Raw genomic sequence first — 25,949 nt, forward strand, 5'->3', positions numbered from 1 at the left:
TTTACCCGTGATTTCCCATATTTCTCTGTTTTAGTCTGCCCTCATTTGTTTGTCTCAAAAGAAAGTGGCTTTCAACACCTCTTTTCACTAACACATTTTATACTCATGTTTTCAGTGTTTACAGGACAGATGTCTCATTTGCTTTAAGCATTTACTTGCATAAGGGTTATAACAGGAAATATAAGGTTTAAAAACGGACTCACTTGAGCTGAATAAATGTAGGTTAACAGATTTTCAGCTGGTTTTATTGTTTGTATAAACTGTACAATATCTGTGAATTGTGTCGTTAACTACAACAAATATATTCTCATTGCAGAAACACTTTTTTTGGTCCAGCTCAGGCTCTGTGAACACCCACAGTCTTTTCCACCACAGTGAGAACAAACCAAGCTACAATCTTATTTCCACGAGGAGGAGTCATCCTCTATCTGTTCAATGTGACCGTTAAAGTTTTGACAAGCACAAACAACTTTGATGCAAATTGCTTCTCCCTCCTTAGACCCCCCGTGCCTCCCTGAGAGCCACGCAGCTTGAAAACCTCTGCTTGATACGTTTCAGGAAATATGCCTAAACGCTACCTAATTATCAGTGCAAGGAAGTTAAATACAGGGCACAGAGGCTGCAGACAGACAGAAATAGTGCTTCTGTTTTCCAAATCCTGTTTCTGCCTCAGCCCTGCACTTAGGGCTTTATTATGATTTACCCACTGCATTCCTCAAGAGGTGACCACTGTCCTCTGTGTGCCAGCAACCAAATAACCCAAACTCCAAGCAGCACAAGTGAAGTGAATATGAAGTCCTGTGACTGCAAATGTTTTTCTGTAGGCTGCACTCTGATGTATCTGTTTTAATACAGTAACCTGAGAGCTGTAAAGGAGACACAGCCCATTTCTTTTCCTGTACGCTGAAACGTGAGCAGACCTCTGTCCTGCTCTGTCAGCAACTTCCATCTATTGACTTCATATCATCACACAGTGGTGAAACATTACACCGGAGAAGTTTTTGCTATATCTAAAGAGAAAAAGAAGCTATTTTTAAAATAACACGAGAACATCATCATCATCATCATGTTGCTGCGAGCAGACAGGATCCAGGAGACAGAGACTGAACAGACTTCTGAAGAAGCTCAGTCCTGGACCCTGTGGAGGTGGAGACTGGCTGAACTGGACAATGATGGACAAGCTGTCAGCATCAATTTTCTTATGGACCTTTTTTTGACCTCTTACTTGTTACAATGACAATTAAGTTATTTTCTATTCTATTCTATTCTATTCTATTCTATTCTACTCTGTCATAATCATCATCATTGTTATCATCATCATCATCACCATGTCACTTCAGAGACGAGAACCAGGTTATACCAGGACCTGGGTTTGGTTTGTCAAAATTCCATCTACAAACACCTCACATGCTAAACGAAACATCAACGGTGCTGAGAGGATTTTATAAGTGATGTTTCATAATTACCTGTTCATAATTCACTATTTAACTATTCAAAATAAGATCATCAGCATAGAGATGAGATCTAAAAGCTTTTTTTTTTTTCATTTTCAGTCAGATGCTGAAATAAGGGCTTTCTTAAAAAAAAAAACAAAAAAAAAAAACACTTCTATTTTAAGGTATAAATCACTTTGAGATTTTGAGATACTATGGGGATACCAGGGGAACAATTCAAAGTAGGGCTGAGCAATTAATCGAAAAAATAGTTGAAACTAACAATTAGAGCTTCGACAGAGGTTAAAGTGCCTTGATGTTTTTATCATTTATTCTCCCCTTGTTGTTCAATCTCTAAATTTGTTTTTTCCACAAAGCATTTCCATGCTGATGTGTGTTTGTGTCAAAATTACAGAATGAACTAAAGTGAGAGCGGGATTATCGTGAATTGACCAAAATCGATGTATAAAATTCAATGAATCATGATTTCAAATTTCGCCATAATCACCCAGACCTTTTTAGTAGCCGTTCTTTAAACGTTAGATGAATCACTTTGGACCATTGTTTCCAAACTGTGGGCCGTGAAGGTATTGCTGTGATTTCAAACATTAGTTTTGAGTAAAAGATATAGTTTTTATCCCGTAGCATTTAATTTTCCTGAAGCTTCATTTGGCTCAGCAGCAGCTTTGAAGTGGAAATGTATAACACCTTTGTCTGTATTTACAGTTACCATCTGCTGCTGAGAAAATCAAATGAAGCTACAGGAAAATGAACAGGAACAGTCTGACACCTTCAGGAACTGGACTACAGTAAGACACAGAACTAGAAGGAGGATCAAAACAATAAGGATGAGTAAACGGCTGCAGTGGGAGCAGTAGTTACAAACAGCTCAGTTGATTGGGACTTGGCTTTGGACCTGGAGAGATGTTAGTTTAAAACAAATCAAACTTTATTTGTACAGCACTTCTCATTCATTAAAAACGTGGCACAAAGTGCTTTACGTGTCCAAAAGCATGTTTTGAAAAAGTGTGCTACAGAGAGGTCAGGTCAGGAAACACACTCACAGGAAGCCATCTGCACTGGGTGCTGCTCACAGCCCAAACGCCAGGATGCCTCAACTCAGGCACTGCCGGTGAGAGGGGCCTACAGCGGCCCCCATCTGCCCAAGCTGATGTTCAGACAGAGACTTGGGCTGTTTTCCAAACCACCTACTACACTAGCAGTGCCTTCTATTTTGGCTGAAATTCAGTATGTAGTAGTCAGTATGCAAAAACTTGTAAAATCTGCAGTATACCAAAAATTCCTGGATGTCCTACAGGAAAATTTCTCAGTATACAACAGACCAGTCTGCCTGGCATACTGTTTCCCACAATGCACGGCGCTAACTGTAACGTTAGACCTTCCACGAGATAGAAGAAACACCAGTAAATCTTTTCACTTCCAGTCGTAAAAGAGGTGTTTACTTCTACAAATTCATTAGACCATATAAACCACTAATTCACTTTTTAAACCATACGTGAATTATATAGAAGTGGTTTTTACATCAGCTGTAAAAAACAAAAATGAAAAATGTAAAAAAAAAAAAAAAAATGGCAAAAAACCCAACATCATCTGTAGCTCCGCCTTCAGAGACTGGAAACCAGGGTAGTATACTACAAAACAGACCCAACAGAACAGTCATACTACATATATGTAGTAATGTAGTATGTATGTATGTAGTATGAAGTAGATGGTTTGGAAAACAGCCAAAGACATACCATCCAGAGCCAATCACAGCCCCCAGAGGGCAGAGGGCGCCAGCTGAGGAAACGCTGAAGAAATTGATTAAAAACACAAAACTACAGAGGCTAAGAATATCAATAGTTAAGACATAGGTTAAATTATAAATGAAGGCAAAGAGATGCCAAGGTTTAAAAACCAGAACATTTATTTATTTATTTATTTTTATTTTTATATTTATTTATTCATTTATTTATTTTTCGGGGGGGGGGGGGGGGGGGGGGGGGGCCTTATACACAAGTATTGTTAATGTCATACATGGACATGATGAAAAAAACATGTTGTCTGAAGTAACAGTCTGCGTATTCAGGAGCCCAAAATAAGACATCCGTAGATGACAATGAAAGACGTCTACTCGCTCAGTTGGCCTTTACCGGTGACAACCGATGCTGAAGTTCATTATATGAAAGAAATGAATGTATCTTGAGTTACCGCAGTCCCCCTCCCATGGCTTGGTTTTCTTTATTAATCTATTGTCCACATGAATGACATCACCACTGTGCTTTTTTTAGAACAATTTCTTGCCTCCATTCAGTGCAGTTCATGACAGATAAGGCACAAAGTCCCCTTACCTGGAGTGAGCCAGCTGGAGCAAGTCCTCCAAAAAAATTTTTTTTAATAAGAAGCCCACTCCTGTCTCAATAAATGCATAAAAGTTCTAGAAACACAGGAGCAATATGAGGAGGAACACAGTATCTTTTTATTTTATTGAACAAGGCCTCCAGTTTACCTCCTGTCATTAATATTTACAAACAGGCTCTGATTTTTTTCCAACAAGTCTCATCTTCCCTGAACTTTTGTGGTGATGTATTTAAACTTTGTTCTGCTCCTCAGTTACTCTTTGGGACCACTTTGAGTTATCTCAAAACATGTCATCCTGTGAAAAAAGCTAATTCACTTTCCACCGGCCTTTCGCTGTTTCCCATTTTCCAAAAGCTGCCTCATAATAAAAAATGTATCACAGGCATCCACAAAACATCTCTCTCAGTGCTGGACCAATCTCACCTTGAAATGAAAAAGCTTTGCCGAGAAGCTTTGTTGTGAGTGAACGGACTGGATGTTATTTCTTCTCTGGCCAAAGAATAAAGGATTCAGTGCTTTACGCTCCTCATTTCAGAGCGAGGAGTGGAGCCCAGGCATCAGCTCACAGCTCTGAGAGTAATTACTTTAGAGCAGAAGAAATGCTGGTTCCATATGGCTGCAGAGGAAGTGCACATGTGTCTGAATCTGTTCCCCATTGCACATTCCTTTCTCTCAGAGGAAGGTGCAGCAGGAGTGGGACACACTGGACAGAAATGGAAGTCAAACCAGGGCTGACATTTTAAAATCGGCTGCTGACAAACAAGAAATTAGGTCTAGACAAAATGCTTAAAAGCTTGCACTGTTGCTATAGTAACTTCCATTCAAGGCAGAGTGTGAATACTGCTCTTTGGTCTTTGGTCCATTAGTCTCTCTCATGTTGTTGTACTTGGCTGTACCCAGAAAGAAGAGAAGGTGGGGAATTCTGTCTGCCTGTTAAACTCCTTCAGAGTCGGACAGTGAGCCTGCTCTGTGCAGCCTCTACCTGTCCACTGGATTGGCTGTAGAAGTTAAAGCATTCGTCCTCCCTGCCTTCACAATCAATTTCAGCAATATTTTGTACTTGAAAAAAACACAACAAACTTACATGCCTGTGCTGACCTGATCATCGTTCACTGAAAAATGATTCCTGGGCCCAAAAAGTATTTAAGGTAGGGTCTGCAGGATTAAAAAAAAAAAAAAATTCAGCTTTTACAGCTTTTAAATAATCCTGCTCAATCATCTCCTATTGGTCTCTTTATATGTGTGTCAGTGTCTGTGTCTGCCTGGAACCCTCTCCTCTGTCTGTATGTTGATGTTGAGGTTGTATTGGGATGTTTCTGGGTGGGGAGGAGGCGTGGTTACCTCAGCGAATCAAAGAGCGGCATGAGTTGGCTTTCTGCTGAGTAGGTATGTGTAAAATACCTGTGAATGGCTTGTGCTAACATGCTAAGTCAGGTGCACAGCTCTTGAGTCTCTCTCATGTAGAAATGTGATGCTCTAGGTGGTTGCTGGGCTATTGACTGTGTTTACGTAAATTAAGGGTGAAACTTTGGCTGTTTTCCAAACCACCTGCCAAATACTACACGTGAATGTAGTATGTGGTAGACACCACATACTACCTACTGCTTTTGCTTGTAGTATATGGTATGACTGTTCTGTTAGGTCTGTTTTGTAGTATACTACTCTGGTTTCCAGTCTCAGAAGGTGGAGCTACACATGATGTTTTCTTACCTTTATTATAAATGTACAAAACAGTCTATGGGCAGATCTCGGCCCTTTTCGTTATTTTCTTAATCATATCACAAAGAATCATTACACTTGATTTCTAACCTTACACCAAAAGTTATATTGTTTACTGAAAATAAATCTGAAAGGAGTTTTTATTTTTTACAGCTGATGGAAAAAACACTTCTATATAATCCACATATGGTTTAAAAAGTGAATTAGTGGTTTATATGGGCTAATGAATTTGTAGAAGTAAACACCTCTTTTACGACTGGAAGTGACAAGATTTACGGGTGTTTCTTCGCATTTATTTTACTTTTATCTCACAGGCCGTCTAGTGTTAGTGTTGTTGTATTGTAGTTATAATGCTGACTCATTCCAGTAGATGGCAGTAATTCACCGAAACCTGCCACCCTTATAGATAAACAGTATACCAGGAAGACTGGTCTGTTGCATATTGAGAAATTTTCCTGATCAGTAGGACATCCAGGGATTTTTAGTATACTCCAGATTTTGCAAGCTTCGCATACTGACTACCACATACTGAATATCAGACAAAATAGTAGGCACTGCTAGTGTGGTAGGTGGTTTGGAAAACAGCCTTTGTCATGTAAACAGGGCCTTAAGATCAATCCCTGGACATGAGCCCCATTAAAAATCTGTGGCTGGTTATCAAAAAGTCTACGTTAAAGTGTAAACCAGGGAATTCAGAAGAATCAAAATCAGATATTCAAGAAGAATGGGACAAGATTAGCGCTCAACAGTGTGAAAGGCTGGTGGGAAACAAGACAGCCAGGATTAGAGCTGGCATGGGTGTCCAAAAACATTTTTCCTCCACTATATATGCACCAATAAAGTCATGAAGACCAGTAAAACATCAACATAACATTAACATAAATATGTTAATGATCTTCATGAGAGGACTGCACATCCTTTAATATTTAGACAAAAGTCTTTACAGAGTCCTCAAACTTAACAGTGTTGTTTTTCACATTCATCTTCATCAAGTTTCTTTTCTATTTTTTCATTTTTGCTTTCATTCCTCAGTGCAGCTCCCCATAACTCTGCTCTGTCCTCCTTTGACTCGATTTATTGCTGCACAGCCACCTGCAGATACAAAGATACAACCCTCACCCATGTCATTTTTACGGTGCGATGAGCGACCTGGTACTTTCATTTCAAAAACAAGCCGTGGGGAAATGACTGTGCGCACACACACACACACACACACACACACACACACACACACACACACACACACACACACACACACACACACACACACACACACACACACACACACACACACACACAGAGAGTTTACTCAGCGTGCCTGAGAGGGAGATGGATAGAAACTGTGAAAAGGACAGAAGGAGAGTGACACTGTTCCTCTGCAGCGGGGCTTCCTCTCCACGTCTCAATGCTCTGAGGAGACACAGCCGGTGAAAACCCATCAGGGATCATAAAGCAAACGTCTCTCAGCTCTGAACTGAGGAACACCTCCAGTGTAAAAAGCACCGCAGACTATAAACAGCACGGTGGAACGGCACTTATTCCAGCCTTTATGTGTCGCTCTGTTTATTCCCCGTTAACACTCCACTTCTCTTCCTTCTCCTCACCGCCGTCTATCTTCCTCTTTCACCACCCACTACCTGCTTTACTCGAACAAGCCACACAGCACATCAGGAGTGTTCAAAGATACACAGCCGCCTCCACACAGAGACGGGCAGCAGATGGCTGTTTGGACACTGTCCCTCCTGGAGTTGTACTCACAGCAGTCTGAGTGGGAGGTGAAGAGACTCTGAAAACACTGTCACAGCTCTGAAACCTCTTCTTTAGTTTCTGCCCAGTTCATCTTTACTGCACAGAGACACCTCAGAGCCCCGGACAGCAGCTAATCATTCAGTCTACACTTTTCACACATCAGTGCCAGAGGCTGCAGAACAGCACGTTTGCATCTGTTGGTCGACTGCTGCTCAATGCTTTCGTACACACATCTGTTCTTTCCTGTGTCCTGGTCTCTTTTTAAAATGTGATCAGACAGCTGGCAGCACAATCATCCAGGCTCTGCCTAAGACAGGTTTCTCCAGTCTCAGCCTGACAACAAAAACTCCAACCAAATCCAAAATCTTACCTTACTGGTTGAGGTTAAAAAAAAAAAAAGTATTAATCCTTAATTTTGGTGGATCGGTGATCAGTTATCAGAGATCAGTGATCAGCCCATCCTTACATATGAAACTGATCTTATATACCTCCAGGAAGGTCTGACAGCCAGCCATTGTTACTTTTTTGCTTGCTAAAACTCAGGACACTTTATTGGTTGTTTAAGTGAAAACATAAAGATTTTATTGTTTTACAGATATTGTCTAATGATTTTCAACAAAATAAGAGTGAAACATTGAGGGTATGTGCTGTCAGTTATAAAAAATAAAAAATAAAGATTGGTATAGGCCAAAATCAGGGCGAGAGTGGGCAGTGACATGCAAAAAAGAGGCCACAGGCTGGATTCAAACCCAGGCCACCCACGTGACCTGGTCCACCACGCCATCTTTGCTCCAATCAGAACCAGAATTGACTTCCGTAGTTGCTAGCGTCAGCTACACAGTCCACTCCCCCATCCCCTCACAGGGAGTCTTTACGAGGTGATCAGTGATCAGCTGGCTCTCCTGGGTGCTGTGGGGGACATTGCAACAACTAACCAAAACATAAACCACACTTAATAAAACTGTGACTGGATGTTTTTAGTGAGATCAGAGAAGCTGTGTGTGTGTCACTTGCTCAGAAAATGTATCAAGTCTTGAGGAGAAGCATTTATTTCATGTCTTCACTGAGTTTACATCTAGAAACCTGCTTTATAACTGACCTCCATTAGAGACGCTGCATTTACCATAACCAACCATTTCATTAACAGCTAAACTGTGACATTTCAAAACCAACATTCTGATATTTTGAATTGTGGAGATAAGTATTTAATTCCATATTCATAATAAAAATAAGAGTTAGTATGTGTTTATTTCATGAATTCAAAGTTTTTATCATTGAATTCTATTTAAAAAAAAATATTTCGTTGAAGGTAGTCTAAACGTGTCAGGAATTTAGTTAAAAGTGTATGTGTTTACATTTTCGGAGAGAGTTGGGGGTCATCGTTTGTGGGAACCCATGGTCTGAGAAGGGTCTACATTTGTTCACAGAGTAAGAACAAATTCAAGTAAGAAAATACTGATGAATCACAGATTTGTGTGTCAAACGAATGTTAATCTTATTGACAGAGACTATGATGAAAAATATTCTTCATAGTCTCGAAGCTTTTCATGGACAAAAACTAAATAAAAACTAAATAAAACATCAGACATGACGGCGAAGAATGTGACGGAATATGACGGACACTTTTGTCAACGAATAAAGACGAGACAAAAAAGTGTGGGAGGGACGCAGGCCCGGAGAGGATCTGGGTTGAAAGTATCACAAGAGCTGATAACGCTGCACTTTTTTTTTTTTTTTTCTCATAAAACAGCCGTCCGTCACCTTGACAACACATTTGTGCACGCGCACACGGAGCAGTGCCGGTCAGAGGACCATGAGGACAAGTATGGACCTGTGTTATAACACAGTCTATGGTTCAATCACAAGAACATGGACGGTCAAAAGAGCAAGAGTGGAGCTGAAAAAGTGAGAAATAAGAAAAGAAAAGCACAGTCTGACACCACCACATGTGACAAACTTGGTAACTTTTTCATCAAGATGAGCTGCAGGATGAAAAAGAAAGTCCGGTTGAAGAAGATGAAACAGGTAAGGTACAATGTAGGAGAAAATACATTACCTGAAACCCACCGTCCAAGTTCATGACTTGGGTTTTGTCTATAGCCCCTCAGCAGCAGTTACACAGGAGAACTAAGACCAGTTTGGAGAACTTCACACAGTCTGAGGACGATTCCACAACAGTTGGGTTGTTTACATTATGTTTGACTAAAATTTGCTGATATTTGGTCGACTACAACTAGATTAAGGACGTGGTCACACCTGCACTTTGTACTGTGTTTAAGCACGCTTCAACCCTAGAGTGCAGTTCGTTTGGCCAGTGTGACCACAAGTGTGCCGTGCTTAAGCTCGCTGGGGAGGTGGGCTTCAGCACAATTCACTTCATGCACGAGCACAAGCACTGGGGGCATGTATGATCCATAACGTACGATTGATGCGACCACTCCTCTCGGCAATCATGTTAGACATTAGCAGGGTGTCAGAGGGTACATCAGTCTAAAAGTCTCTAAAGTTGTAGCAGTGTTCTCTGTGTCTCATTGTGCTGACTGATGAGATCACACTTTGTGTAAACAGCTGCTTCACGATGACGTAGGCGGGCCATACATGCGTGTGATACCCACAAAAGTCTTGTTCATATTGGAGTAGTGTGACCGCTGGCCGTACTGTCCAGCTGGGGATCAGTGGTGCGGGGGGCAATCGCGCTTGAGTACGGCACGGTTTGGATGGCCAATGTGACCGTGAGACTTCACTGTTTAAATGAACACTGCTTCAAAGATTTGTAAGCATGGTTTAAGCACAAACTTGTGGACTGTTTGTGAATGAGGCCCAGTGTTCTTTACTGAACCAGTCAGGCACAGTAAGTTTGTCCACAAAGGCAAACAAACTCAACAAGGTCCAAACCAAACAAGACAAGATCCCAGATCCAGTGCTAAGTTCCCAAAACAGACACAAGAGGCACATGTGTGAATGGAAACAGAACAATGGAGCCAAAATACACAAACACCAGGATAACTAAACAAAACAGGAAGTGAACACAAACTGCATGGGAACAAAACACAAGACTACTACCTGAGTGATGTGGAGCTATCTCTGCTAACAATACTCAGCCAAGCTTTTTGGCTTTTTTTAAAGTTGTTTCTTACCTTTGAACAAGTCGCCTGACAAGAACATGAGTCACTCCAGAACATCTCTACTTTAAAGTCAGCATTTCCCCGAGCACAGGACATCTTCCTCTGAGCTGTATCTGATCAGCTGTTCTCATACTTATCAGATCATAAACCAGCATCTGACTACAACACTGCTGCCAGTTGGGATGGAGGAGACGCTTTCTCTCCAGCTCATTAATTACTTAATGTGACTTCAGCGTGGAAAGAAAAACACGTCATGTTTGCCAAGAAGAGGACTGTAGTACAGCGTGAACCAGACAGAGAACAGGCAAAGAAACAAAGCAAACTAGCTTCAATGATCAAACTAATCTACAGCAGTCAGCAATACAGCAACACTGTTTGGGTGACAGTTGTGCTTTTAATGTGAAAACAATAAATCAGTCAAGAGGTAAGAGTTTGGTCCAGTTTAAGACATTTGGATGAGTCTTTCTCGTGTTTCAGCAGTAAGTCTTTAAATTTAAAGTCTGTTTGGTGTTACCATAATAACATGTTGTTTGCCTCTGATAAGCTGGACACAAGCCTGCTATGCCGTACGAACATAAAAGACCATTTTCACAGTTTCAGTTGATTGGATTGAAGTTCTTATTGATCTGTGATTCAAGTATTTTGGGGGAGTAGAAACATGATAAATACAACCATCAACAGCAGATTTCAAAAGCAGCAACACTGTGTCTATATATTATTCTGTCTTTGTTTGAGACACAGAAAGAGTTGATTCTATAGTTGTTCGTTTAAATTAATTGGTTAAGTTGGTTATGACAGGCAATGCTTTGGTTTGAAACAATAATAATAATAATAATAATAATAATAATAATAATAATAATAATAAATTTTATTTGTATTGCCCTTTACATCAAAAGATCTCAAAGGGCTACCAGTTAAAAAGAGAAAAGCAAAAAAAAAAAAAAACTAAGCAGAAAAGGGCAGTTAAAAAGATCTAAAACAGCGACAACTAAGAAGAACCAAAAGCCTTGTTAAAAAGAAAAGTCTTAAGGTTCCTTTTAAAACGGTCTGTGGACTGTGGAGCCCTCAGGGTATCAGGGAGGGCATTCCACAGACGGGGTGCAGCAACACTGAAGGCCCTGTCACCCATGGTCCTCAGTCTGGTCCTGGGTGTCTGGAGGAGGTGATTTGAGTCTGTGGAGTGGAGGGAGCGTGATGAGTGTTGTGGAGTGAGAAGCTCTTTGAGGTGGGGGGGGGGGCATGTCCATGGATGCATTGGTGAGTGAGGAGGGAAACCTTGTATTCGATTCTGCTGGGGACCAGTGTAGTGAACGGAGGATGGGGGTAATATGGTCATGTTTGTGCACTCTCATCAGGATCCTAGCTGCAGAGTTATGGATGTATTGTAGCCTTTGCAGGCTCTTGCTAGGGATCCCGATGAGAAGTGCATTGCAGTAGTCCAGTCTGGAGGAGATGAAGGCATGGACCAGCTTTTCAGCATCTGGAAAGGAGAGAGTGGGGCGGAGTTTGGAGATGTTTCGTAGATGGTAGAAAGAGGTCTTGCAGAGATGGTTAACATGGGATTCGAAGGTGAGCTGGGGGTCCATTTTCACACCAAGATTTGTGACTGTAGATGAGAGGGGGATGTTTGTGCCAGAGAAAGTGATGCTATTTATGGGTGATGATATAGCTTGGTGAGGAGTGCCAACCAGGATGGCTTCAGTTTTGGAGCTGTTGAGTTGGAGGAAGTTGTGCTCCATCCATGCCTTTATCTCCTCCAGGCAGATGGTGAGTTGTGATGGGGATGATGATGAGGGAGGGATTGCGGCTTTGGCATTGACATACAACTGTGTGTCATCGGCATAACAGTGGAAAGAGAAGCCATGACGACTGATAACTTGGCCAAGGGGAATCAGGTAGAGGATAAAGAGGATGGGGCCTAGGACAGACCCTTGGGGAACACCGCAGGTGACTGTGTGGAGGTTTGAGGTGGAGTGGCCCATGGATATGTATTCTGTCCGGTTTGTGAGGTATGATTGGAACCAACTGAGGGCGGTGCCAGAGAGACCAATGGTGAAGTGGAGCCGGTTTAGTAGAATGTTGTGATCAACTGTGTCAAATGCTGCGGAGAGGTCCAGGAGGATGAGGAGGGATGGAGAACCAGCGTCTGATGACAACAGGAGATCGTTTGTGACTCTTACAAGCGCAGTTTCTGTGCTGTGGGCGGAGCGGAAACCGGACTGGAATTTTTCGAAGAGGTTGTTGAGTTGTAGGTGGTTCTGAAGGTGGGTGGCAACTGCTTTCTCAAGGACTTTGGATATGAAAGGAAGATTTGAGATGGGCCTGTAGTTTGAAAGGACTTCCGGGACAATGATAATAAATGAATGATGGCTAAAAAGATAAAATGTAGACAACTGAAACAATGTCTTGGGTCTGTTCCTCTCCGGCTCAGACCAAAATCTAGTCCTATATCTTCAGTAAATCCTGTTTTACTGGATCTCATAAGTCTAACTAAAGGGTTAGGTAAGTCACTATTGAGGAAATAAGTAGGGCTGCACAATTTATCGTTAAAAGATAGTGAACTCGATTCACACATGTACAAGATCTTGTATCCAGATCTTGTACCAGATCTTGTACAGATGATTCTTAAGCATTTTATTTCACAGGCTGCATTGTAAACACAGCAACAGGGATGGGAATCAAAAACCGGTTCCTGTTAAGAATCAATAAAAAAATGGTTTAATCCATCCACTTCATTATCCTTTGTGCTTAAGGATCCCCGTTTCAATTTTTTCCATTACACTGCTGCAGCTATCTTAGCTTAGCAGTCAGATCAAAGTTTCCTAAGAAAACTCAGAATTCAGAATTTTCTGCTTGAATTTTTACTGAAGATCTGAACACACAAAGAAATGTACATTACTCTCTCACACATGAGAGTCCCCTTCAACACATTTAATATATTAAGCAATCTCCAAACGAACCAAAAACCTTATAGAAAAAGTAACGCAAGCTTAGTGCTAACTTATACAGGAAATTGCAGTGATATGCTAGGTTAGCATACATTGGTATAATTTTCTGCCTCAGAATAGAATTTCAGCTTTCATCACAGAAACATATAACAGTTACTCAAAAGATATATATATATATATATACACACACACACACACACACACACACACACACACATATATATATATATTAGGGATGCACGATAACTTTTTTCTTGAACAGATACCGATAACCGATAACTTCCAGCATCTACAGGCCGATACCTATACCGATAACCGATAACACATGCTCTCTAACATTTATATATTAACCTAAGATCATGACGTGAATTCTATAAACAAAACCAAAGTACTATTATAATTGCAGCTACTGTGTACAGTATAGTGCTTGTATATAACTTGAGTTTGTATCCTATATATTTATTTTCTACTTGTGTGCTGGTTCTATTCTTTGGTGCAACTGCTGCTGGAATCTGAATTTCCTGGTGTAACCTTCCCGAGGGATTAATTAAGTTCCTGTCTGTTTGTCTGTCTGTCTGTCTGTCTGTCTGTCTATCTATCTATCTATCTATCTATCTATCTATCTATCTATCTATCTATCTATCTATCTATCTATCTATCTACCTTAAATGACTCTGGCTTCTGGTTTGATTCAAATGAATATCTTTTCACTACAGTAAATGAGGTTCACTTATTTTTTTCTGCAACTTAAACGTAAAAAATTACTAATAGTGACACCAAAATTTCACAAAACCTCTCAAATTTGGATAAAAAGTTTTTATGCTCTCATGAGGTGATTTTTCAGAGAAGTTAATCACAAAATATGCAATGGAAACACCTTTATACCATATACTTTACTATACTATACTATACTATACTATACTATACTATACTATACTAAACTAAACTATACTATACTACTTTTAAAAAACATGTCACTTCATCATAACAACGCACCTCCCTCACCCACACGTACGGACTCTGGCGTTCATACTATCACAGCTCTGCTGTTACTTCTGTGTTCAGTGCAGGTGTTTGTGTTTGTGACCGTCAGTATGAAGGCATCATGACGGCTGTGAGCGGGTCAGAGTCAGAGAGCAGCAGGAGGGGGGGGCGGAGGTGTGTGTGAGATCTCACTCAGTGTGAGAGTATGTGAGCTGGACATGATGATTTTCATTCAGTGTTTTGTTCGTGCCTATAAAGATGGCACATGTTCTGACCTGACACTGTATTCAAAACAAATTCAAAACTAAATTACCTTAGCTCGTGGGTCATGTCTGGCAAATTTATTGGATTTTTCAAAAGTGTGTAAGTCCCAGTGGATTCGTTGCGGTAGGCTTTACGTTATTAGTGTCTTTAGCATCCCGGGTGTCCTCGTGCTTTCTAAACTCCGTCGAAGCGACGGTTACGTTTCAGCTGACTGATTAGGTTTAAAGAATTGAAGCTGCTCCCTTTTCCTCCTCATGGAACTTTCCTGGAATAACTGACTTCTTCAGAAACTTTAAAGAAGTCCCACACAGTCGACTCCATGTTTTCTGTTTTGAAGCGTCAACATGATGTGCTGTGTTGTGATGCATTTAAGGTGTGACGGAAAATCACGGTTCCCACGTTTGCTAGTCCTTCTTTCGGCCTTTTAAATTTATATTTGCATTTTTTATGTGTAACGTGAAAAAATACTGTGGATGCCAATTCAAGTCTGTAACTACAACAATATGACCAAGTTAATGAGTCTTTTCCCACATGAGGGGGAACTCTTACATTTCTCAGTCAGGTAATGTTTTAATTTCCTTTTTTTTGCCAACGCCTCTTGAACGCATCACTCACTGCAGGCCATTCATGTCTTACAGTGAGAGCGGGACAAAGATACACGTTATCGGGGCTGGCCGCCGTAATATCGGACCGACAGGAATGACGTCATAATTTCCCGTTATCGGCCCGATAACTATCGGTCGTGCATCCCTAATATATATATATATACACACACACACACACACACATACTGGCAACTCCAAATGTCAAAACACTAACAGGCAAGACAGGAGAAAAGGTACATGCAGACTTACAGTGGGCTTCACAACTATGGCAAGGTTTCTAACAGCTCAAAGCATTGCTATGAACACTTCGAGACACTAGATGGCCTTCTTCAGTCAATAACGTGCAACAAAACAGTACATTATGCACATCACATGTGATTTTTGCTTATTTTAACTATTTATGTCCAGACATATCCAGATCCAGAGACCAATTTTTTATTAATTTACTTATAAACCTAATGAATTTTTGCTGACACAGAAAACCTGTAAAGACTCTTTTTGTATGGGCAAAATTCACAGGAGGAATTGATCAGGGAATCAATACAGGATCGGCAAGAGCAGTGGTATCAACAAAATCTTATCAATCCCCCTCCCTATGAATGAACATCTGAAAGTTCTTTTTTTTTACTTAAAGATCATCACTGTCATGAACCTTTTGTAGAAAAAATGCCAGAGAATCATGATCTCAATTATAAGCAAAAAAAAATATGATGTACATTTTTGTCAGAACCGTGCTGCCCTAGTATTAAGATCCTTGACTGAAGCTCAAAGGAATACAGAAACTACCAGGACAAGTCCCAATATGATGACGCATTGTGTCCAAAAGAAGCTGATTCATCTAGGGATGATATATGCTATAAGTGTTCCATTTGATATTGATTTAAACTAAATCCTAGAGAAAATGGATGGTTTTATAATTATTAGTCAGGATTGCCTTTAGTAGCTGTCATAAACATTGTTTTTATTAATAACAGCCTTCAACATTCTAGCAGCATGTCAACAGCTGAATAATGCTACATATCTTATAAGCAGTGAAACTCTTTTGGTTTCCTGTTTATCCATGTGATGTTCCCACACCCTCCCAGTGTTTCCCCAGTGGAGACTGCATGAAGGTTATGGCTCTGAGCTAAATCTGCTTTAGTTCTGTCTGGTCATTTTGTAAGACTCTGCAGATTTCAGGAGACACAGGCTGAGACTTCATGGGTCATTCATAATGCAACAAGGCTAGAAGAGCTGTGCCCTGGGTCACTGTAAATCTGAACATAGGTGTGTTTGAGTGTGTGTGTGCAAAGGACTGAGTGTGAGTAAAAGTGCTGTGTTAGGACTGTCTTGTGCCAGTGTGCTGCCACAGGCAAAATGATAATTATAGCCCGAGACCTGGTTTCATAATGAGCCTGATATTTCCTATGATTTAAAATGGCTCGGTTTATTTCACTGGACTGAGTGCAGGTGGGATTTTCACCATCATTTTGATGATAAACAACACGTCAGGCATCGGAATGTTATTCTGTGAAAAAACTTTGACGGCAAAATCGATAAATTGATAAATAAATCAACAGGCTGGGTTGCTTGTTGTAGCATGAGAAGATTCAGCTGGTTGTGAAAAAGACTTTAACTAATCCATCTCTACAAGACCAACAGTAGTCAGGCAGGGGGACTAGGGCCCTTGAACTCCATGAAGTAAAATGCCATGCTTGATAGAATTCAACAATTTGAACTGTGGATAAGCCACGCCCCCTCCACTCACTCAGATAAACAGTGAACATTCAGTAACAGAAGCTATGGCAGGTGTCACAGAATGAGATATTTCACAGGATGCTGTAGATGATTGTTGGAGACAGAAAGATCACAGATCATCTTTCAGACACCAAAAGTCTCTAAAGTCCACATTGGAGGGAAATATGAATCATTTTATTGTTGAAGGTTGATAAAAAGCTTCAGCTACAGACTAAATTTACAGCTCCCAGAGCAAACCTGATTTACAGCATCTGGTTAGCATCAGCATCTCAGACAACAAGACAGAGGATCAGCATTGGTCAGGACAAAAATATAACCTCCTTTTTACCATCTTTACCAAGAGTGTGTCTCTGTTAGTTTGGAGCTACAGGATTTACACTGAATCATTCAGCACAACGTTTGACAACCTTTGTTATCTCAGCTAATACAGATAAGCTAATGAAGCTAAGCTCCAGAAGCTAATGATAGCTTTAGTACAGTTCTTTTGACAACAAATAACAATGATGTACCATCATCAAGGAACAAAAAACAGAACAAAACAGGCCAATGAACTCCCAACAAACAAAGAGAAATGACGAACAACACAGCAAGGAGCTAACACTAGGCTAACTTTAGCTAACGTTAGAGAAAATCCCAAAGCATTTGTCAGACTGCAGTGGTGGTTCTAGTGTTAAAGATAACTTTATATTTCTTTACAGCAAAGTCACAATCTGCTGCCTCAGATACGATGTCAGCTGACCTTAGAGCAGATGGAGACATCCTTCTTCATTTGATTCACACAGAGCTGATGTTGGGCTACTGCACAACTTTATCATAAGACACTTTTCTCTGTTCAGATGTGTGCCCTCATAAAATCAAGCAAAACTGACTTTATGCAATAAATTTCAGAGAATGTATGGGCAGAGAATGTCAGAGTGTGTGGGAACGGCTATATGCTCTGTGATTGGCTCATCGCCTTTGAGGGCGGGACTCAGACAGGTCAATTATCCATCCACCAGTGAGAAAGAAGCCACAGTAAAGTCACCATTCAGATTAGGCCTGGGTGATATAGCGATTATATCGCTTGATTTGAATTTTTCTTCTTGGACAATTAAAATGATGAAATTCAAATTTTTCTTCCTGCTATTGTGCACCTTCTGTACCGCATCAAGCACTGACTCTGTGTGTGTGCAGTGTGATTCAACAGTTCACTAACAAAACAACAGAAACTAGAATATCATGAGCACCTTGACAGACACATGTTGCTTATCAACAGCCCGAGGAGTTTAACATGAACTAGACCTCTCATCAGTAAGCGGTCAAACCCCTGTCCTTAAATACTCTGTTTTCTATCTGTCACTTTTCAGGTGTTTAAGATCTTTGAAACATTTATGAACCCTTTTAGCTTCACCTGCACATCATTAATGATATGATTGACAGGCGTAAAACCTGCTGCGCTTCAAAGCTCATACTCTGATCATTTTTAGATTTAGATGATGAAGAAACATACATCAGTTGTTCTCAATACATCCCCACTATACCGAGGAAAATTCCATTTTTTGGAGGTGTGGACGGATCATGATTTGTGAACATAGACTGCGGGGAGGGAGACGGGACGGTGATGAGTGATCAACCAGAGCTGCCCGCTGCCCGCTGCTCAGACAGACAAGACTGAGAAGGTGTTTGACTTTTACCTTGGAGAAGCTGGGTCCTGTACCCTCTCTTTCTAACTCCCTCTGTTCCACCAACTGAACCCTCTGTTAGCATAAATCCATCCGCTGATGAGCAGATTAACAGAACATACCTGCAACGAGGAACTCTCTGACAAGCAGGGGCGGGTCCAGACTTTTAGACTGGGGTGCCCCGACCGGGGCACTGACTTATGCAGGGAGGCATGAATTTTGTGAGACCACACTACATTTATTTTGCTTATTTGTTTGTATTAAAATCACAGGATAATCAGGCTACAGCTTCAACAAAAATCACCCAGCCCTAATTAAGGGTTTTTTTTTTCTTAGAGTTGTTTTTTTTTTTACTATATTCTGTCCTTCTGGTGCCTCTGTGGCAGCTGGACATGATTCACAGCTCCAAATAATCCTCATTTACCACACACTAGTGTTTTAGAAAAACCTTTTCTTTTTTTTATCTGGAGCCACAAAAAAACACACAGCGACTTCATTTCTTTACGAGTTGATAAGCTTTGAAGAAAGTGAGTCATCAACTAAGAATCCTGAGTGTTTTTGAGAGGATACAAACTCAATCTCATCATCCTAAGATGAAATGACGGACACAAAGAGACGTGGTAAAGTCTAAATAAATCCAATCAGTGAAAGCTCCTGTTTTTCTTTCTCTCTCCACATACAGACAGGAAAACCCAGCAGAGAGCACAATGAGCTGCAGCCGCCCCGGTGTCAAACACATAAAGACCAGCTATGTGAGTCTGGAGAGTTTTGTATGCCTAGCACTGAATTCCATCGTGACCCCTATCACTGTTAGACCTCAGGTTGTGTTTAAACCAGTGCATAAAGAAGAAAAGACGCTGTGAGTCTGCAGCACTGCCAGATGACTCTGACACTTCTCCATTTGTCACTTTCACAAATCAAAAGTTCAACCACAATTTGGTTCTTTGTTTTACACTTCCTGTTGAACGTTCAGCAGGAATCAGGATCACTCAGAGGGCTTTCAGTGTGACAGATCCAAAAAACACACGAAGCTGAGCATGAGAATAAAGACAAAGAGGATGAAAGTGTGAGAGTGAACAAGGAGAAACAAGGAGATGTGATAGAAAAGAGTGAGAGTAAGAAGAAAAGAGGCAGAGAAAAAAGGGAAAAAAGGAAAGGGAAGAATGGGCAGAGTTTCCCTTCATGTGGCAGTTCAGACCCGGAGCCTGTCTGCTCTACATATGGAACCAATTAGAAATGTGAGCCAGCAGACGGCCTGAAAGACTGACGGGCCATCAGCAGATAGGAACACACTGTTTTTACTTTCAGAGTTAACCTCTGTACAGAAAAAGACACGCACACACACACACAGCTCAACGCACAAACCTACACACATCATGATCTGATCCCATCTCTACATGAGCTGTTTGGACGGAGCCTGTATGCTCCTCCTGTCCACGTTTTCCTCTGGCCCTTTAATAGACTTTGACAGACAGGGGCTGATGTTTGTTATTTTTAAAGAAATGTCACAAAAGTTTACAAAATCTGAACATTAGCCCAAATTTTTTGGAAACCCCTTACTCTTTTTTTTTACTCTTTTGTTTTTCATTTCATTCATTTGCATGAATATCTTTATAATAATGATGAATGAAATAACTTATGTTGCTTTCAATGATTTAAACAGTGTATCACTGTGTTTTAGATTTAAACGCAATAGTTAGGAGCAGTTTGAGAATGATCTTGAAAAAGTCTCCCTTTTAGATACATGCCTGATCCTATTCCACACTTTATGAGATTATCAGCGACAATGTAGGTTATTTCTGTTAACATCACGTTTCATTCCAAAAATGCAAAAAACACAGTAAAATTAATCTGTTTACACAGAAACGCTGAGGGACTGAAAACGCTGTAGTAAGCATCCTAGGCCTGTAGATGGCGCTGTAACTGTCTTGTCCAGAAGCAACTTTTGGTAGCTCTCCACTGAAGTAGTGTTGGGCTGATCATCTGGTGTATTGGTAAAAGCTAAGAGCAGAAGTGGAGCAACAGATGCTCATTTTGTTAAAGAAAGTCGGCAGATTCAGCAGATTGAGCAGCGCAAGCACAACACAGTAGACCGTAACGACCGTAACAATGGTACTGTTGGACTGTTGTTGGATATGCATGCTCAAAGCGAAACCTGACACAAGCTTTTCCACTGAAAATTCAGACTTGCTGTTCACACGGCAAAGGTGGCTGCAGCATTTGAGAAAAATATCGACTCTGAAGGCTGTTTTAGGTGCTGTGTCTGTGTTAACAAGAGCCAAAATGAAATAATACTTTTGCGTTCCATCCAAATACCGTTGTTGTGTAAACAGCCTCTAAATGCCACTTCATAGCTTTTCGAACGAGTTGAGCAGGACTGGATTGATCTACAGCAAAGTCCCAACAGCAACACCACACTGGCTGACAAAGTTTAGTAAAGAGAAGAGAGATCTGTGTTTTTTTCTGCTGTAAACAATTTCTGTGATTAATTTTGTAGTGATGGTGGACACTGGAGCCTAACTGTCAGACAGAAAAAGGACAGAAGAGCTGAAGAAAGAGAAACAGGAGAGAGATAGAGCACAAGCTAAAGGCTAAAAGGGCTAATCTGTTTGTGCTAATGTTGATTCCAACCCACAGTCAGCAGTTATTCTGCAGTGGTCTGTTCAAACTTGAGAGTCTATCAATAAAATGAAGAGTGAGGTTATGTTAGCTCTGCTTGGTAGATGACTGGTAGGACAAAACCAGGATTTACTAATGTTACATATTACAGACATCTCTTAGAGCACCAGGCTGCCAGCTGTGTCAAATATAAATGGCTACTGAACTACGGTAAAACCTTACAAAGTTTGCTTGTTCTCACGTTTCAAAGTGTTGCTCTACCTAACTGTTGATAAATACCTTACTTTGTAGTGTTTCTAGTAACATCTCTAGTAAAAAGTTGTCTTGAACAAAGAAAAGTAGAGTTAAAAAGAAGATCTGGTCTCCATTCATTTCCAAAACAAAAATATGCCTTGTTCAGAGTCATGTCTTCATGACAGTGTGCGTGAGACTCCAGGTCAAAGGTGGCGCCGCAGTCCAATTAAAACAGATTCTTTGCACAGTATCTTTAAATTGAGTTTAAACATAATCAGTACCAGGAGTTAACGTAACGCGTGTGAGAAACTTGAAATGGCTACTCCAGCTCGGCCACTTCCACATGCGCTTCTTTCTTATGATAAACTGAAAAAGTATCCGCCCATCCTATAAATTCAGCGCTTTATTTCAAGGCTTTGTGTGGAAAATACAGTGATCTTGAAATAGTCTCAGATTTATACATTTGCCTTTATATCAGCGTGGCCCTTATATATTTGATAATCCATGCTTTCAAATGAGATTATTAGCAAAATGTGTTATTTCTAAATGCTGTTTGTCATTGTTCATTCATGTTGTCAGAACCATAAACTGCATAAAACATGGATTTGGTCTCTGCAACATCACCCTTCTGTTTCTGGTAGCGTGAAATAAAGCCAATCTGCAGTCGCAGTCACATTGAATATGACGCCTTCAGCTTCCTTTCTAACACCTATAAGGCACTAGTGTTTTAGACCCAAGCTGTTTTTTGAACCAGGCTGTAAATATGGTCTTAATGCTGTAAAAGTCTGTTTTTATAGCTGGATGAGTACGTGACTTCTGGTCTTTCTGCAGCCAGATTCAAGTGGATTCTTGATGAACAGCAACTTTTAGCACTCCCATATAGGCTTCATTTTTCTATACCATATGTTTCCCCTTGGTCTGAACGGGACCTGATGCACATTTGTTGTGGTGTAAAACCGCAGCAATGTGGCGCCAACTGCTGGTGAGGAGGACTTAGTTAACATAAGATCTGCTGCTGGTATCCGCAGCCTTCACAGGTACTAATATCTTGAAATAAGGCCGGTATTTGCCAGATATTGATACCTCGTATTGGCACTCGCCTGTCCCTGCGAAAGAACTTTTTGTAAAGCAACTTTGAGTGTCCAGAAAGACGCCACTCCTCTTCATTTGTCCTCTCACTGTTCTATGTACGAAGTGCCGCCCCAACGTTCACAGACACAAAAACACATGCGTGCGTTTACACACACAGACAAGCTCAATCCGTATAGTGGACAACGAGCTGGAAAAACACCACAAAAAGCATTTCCAGTGCTTTCTATGTGAAGATGCAACACCCGCTCTCCTGCGCTAGCCCCTTATCCTACTGCTGACATCGTCACCACTCCACAAGGCTGTAAAACCAGGGAAAACACTGATTATCATCTTTATTTTGAAAAAGAAAAAAGAAAAAAATGTTTGGGCGCTGATAATCTCATTTTATGATCAGGCACTTATTTAGGAGTGACACCTTTTGTAAGATTAAGTCCTCACAGGGTCATAAAGTTGTCGCTCCCTTTTGGGGAGCTGGAGTTGATCCCAGCTGGTTTTAGGCAAGAGGCCGGTACACTGAACAGGTCTCCAGGCTATAACAGGGCTCATACACAGGGACAGACAACCACACATACACACACCAAAGGAGAAATTAACAAGACCAATTAACCTGATGAGCTTGTTATTGTGTTATCTACACAGACAGGTTCTTATCCAGTAGAGGTTTCAAACTAGCAACCTTTTTTTCTGTTAGGCACCAGTGCTGTGCCACCAGCTTAAAATGGTAATTAAAATGGAATTATATGAAACTATGTTTTAGAAAGTCACATGACTTAAACTTTAAGTTTCCTTCCACAGGGCTGTCCCTTCTCTCAACATTTAGGTTTTATTTTACCGCATATACCGAGTACAGCAATATTATTTTGTCTCTGAGGAGACTGACCCTCAGTCCAAGCCACTCTAAGGTTTTAGAAACAGTGTTGGAGGTCGTTCTCAGGTATTCGTTTCGTTCCCAGGTATGTTTTATGATGACCTTGCAGAAATGTTGTGTTGGTGCTCCTTGATATGAGACCTGAAATGTGGGCCAATGAGCAGAGAATAAAATGCCAGGGAAGACCGGTTATAACTTGTTGCTTGAAATGCCTGGGACCACGGATGAGTGTGAACTCACATGCACAGCTCCACATTCTGCACTGTCAGCACTCTGCACAGCTCAGACTGCTCCATCTGTTCCCTCTGCAAGATACAGACACTCACCATCCCCGGGCGGGCACACTCCTCTCCGGCCACTTTAAATCCCTCATTTATCACGACCACATCCCGTCCACGGAAGCTTGATGGATATCCACGCGAATACTGGACAGCCGGTGGTCCTGAAGTTGCAGCTGCGCGCGACTCATCAACCTGGAATCTTTGGAAACTAAACTAAACTAAACTAAACTGAAGTTAACTTAACGAAACTGAACTAAACCCCTGAGACTGACTTTAAAAGTCACCCCACAGACACAGGTAACACCTCCGCACGGCTCCTTTCTGTGCTGCAGACTTTACATTCGAGCTCCAGGCTATCGCGAGCCGAGTCTCTCCTCCCACGGGAACGCGCAGTTCCACGCGAGCGTCTGGGAAAGCGGTTTCCAAAGTAAAAGCCTCAGTGTGTTTGCGCAGGGGAAGCAGTTTGCTTGGACTGAAATATGAGAAGAGTCTTCCTTCTAGTCATGGTAACGTTTCTCCACACTGCCAGGAAAACCAAGATAGCTCCCAAAACAGGGACTCAGCATGCCTGCACCACACCACACCACAAGTCTCACCTCTCTGTCGCAAGTTTTAACTCATTCGTATGGAAGCCCTTTTCCGCCAGAAAAGAAATGGAAAAATTAAAATAAAAAAATGTCTGAGATAATAAATAGGTTTAAATGGGCTTCTATGTGTGTCGCACTGAAGCTACAGTTTGAAGGGCCAAAGCTTTCAAGACCTTAACAAATGTTATTATTGAGGATGATTTGGACATGGATTCACTTATCGCGGAATTTTAGTTGTTTGGAAGAAACTCATAGTACTAAAGTCAGCCTCTGGACCCCAGGAAGAAAGCTACACAGCTAAATGTAACTTTTTGTTCAACGTAAAAATATGATTTAAAGGGCTGCCTCAAAATTGTATGTCAGTTAAAAAAATACATTTTGTTGTTCTAACACCGAAAAAAGTTATTTTCATTAAATCAAATGTCTTATGTCACCCCCTGGCTTATTTTGGTTGATTTAGACTCTTTAGTTGACATAACTTATTTAGTTTGTTGTTTGAAATAATTAATCTTTTCAAATCAAACAAACTTTTCTGTTATATTAACCTCTTGTTTTGTTGATTTTTTTTTTTTTTTTTAGGTAATGCAACTTCTTCAGGTTGTTGTTTGACATTATCAATCTATTTCACAGGCATGCAGTTTGTGTCACTGAGCTCAAAAATCAGGTGTCTGTGCCAAGAAGCACAGACACCTGATCCATATCATTCAAGGTAGATGCTGGCTGTTTTCCAAACTGCCTATGACATACTACATATAGGCACTGCATACTGCCTACTGCTTTTGCATGTAGTGTGTAGTATGACTGTTCTGTTGCTATCTTGTGGTGACAGAAAATTGCATCTAATGAAAGCATTCTGGGTATTAGCTTGAAGGATGTTGCTGAACAGAACAGTTAGGGGCTCTCATATCCACTGTGCTCCCCCTCACGTGGTGACAATAACTTTTAGGTCATAATTCACAAAAGCATTCTGGGTAGTGACTTGAAAGCTGTACTTTTACAAAACAGCCTGGAGGAGCTAAGGTGTGTGGGAAAATTAGGAAACAAAGTGCAGCAGCAGCAGCACCCTGCAGTGATCCTCAGCTGTAGTAATTGACCATTGGGACCACAAGCAAGTGTCAATAAAAAAAAGTTTCTGTGAAAAAAAGACAGCTAACTACCAATGAAAACTCTGCTCCAAGAGCAAAAATATGCATATTTTTTTAAGTCAGTCATTACCACAGTGCACTCGCAGAGACGTGATGACATAGGAGTTTTTAATCCCACACCCACCCAAACTCTGTTATTGTCAAGTGGACATGCATTACTGATTCATTTGGACAGAAATTTTCAGGTTAAAATATATTTTGTAGTTGAGACGACGTCAACCTATGATTAAGAGTCATCACAACAACAAACACACTTTTTTTCAACTTATGGCACACCCATTTTGTGGGTTAGCTGTTCAAATGATATTGTATAGGTGCTGATGACCGGCCAGTTCAAAGACAACAGCCTCCTGTCCCCTATGTGAAAAATGGAAAGAAAGAAAAAAACAAACAAACAATGAGATCCTGGCCATTCAGGGATTTCCCCAGCGGCCAGCCCAGCCCAGCTCAGCCCTGGTTGCAATCACTTCAGTCATGCTTATCATGAAAAATGTAAAGTTCCTTCACTCTGATAGCCTTAACCATAACATATCAAAA

General features: G+C 40.8%; 1 protein-coding gene across 2 annotated transcripts in view; it reads right to left on the minus strand.

The window, feature by feature from the left end:
• Positions 1-24,131, minus strand: part of gask1a (golgi associated kinase 1A) — a 67,637-nt gene extending 43,506 nt beyond the window's left edge. The window contains exon 1 of one of the 2 annotated variants that reach the window (XM_074683985.1): positions 23,726-24,131. In XM_074683985.1, the coding sequence (XP_074540086.1) occupies positions 23,726-23,728 (3 nt within the window). In that variant the 5' untranslated portion in view covers positions 23,729-24,131. Of the gene's footprint in view, positions 1-10,399; positions 10,462-23,725 lie in introns of those variants that run through there. The other variant, XM_074683984.1, reaches the window with a different exon arrangement.
• Between the last annotated feature and the right edge of the window lie 1,818 nt (positions 24,132-25,949).

Source organism: Halichoeres trimaculatus, unplaced genomic scaffold (assembly GCF_033239565.1).
Source record: "Halichoeres trimaculatus isolate MK-OKI-2021-1 unplaced genomic scaffold, fHalTri1.1 fHalTri1_scaffold_12, whole genome shotgun sequence".
Taxonomy (NCBI): domain Eukaryota; kingdom Metazoa; phylum Chordata; class Actinopteri; order Labriformes; family Labridae; genus Halichoeres; species Halichoeres trimaculatus.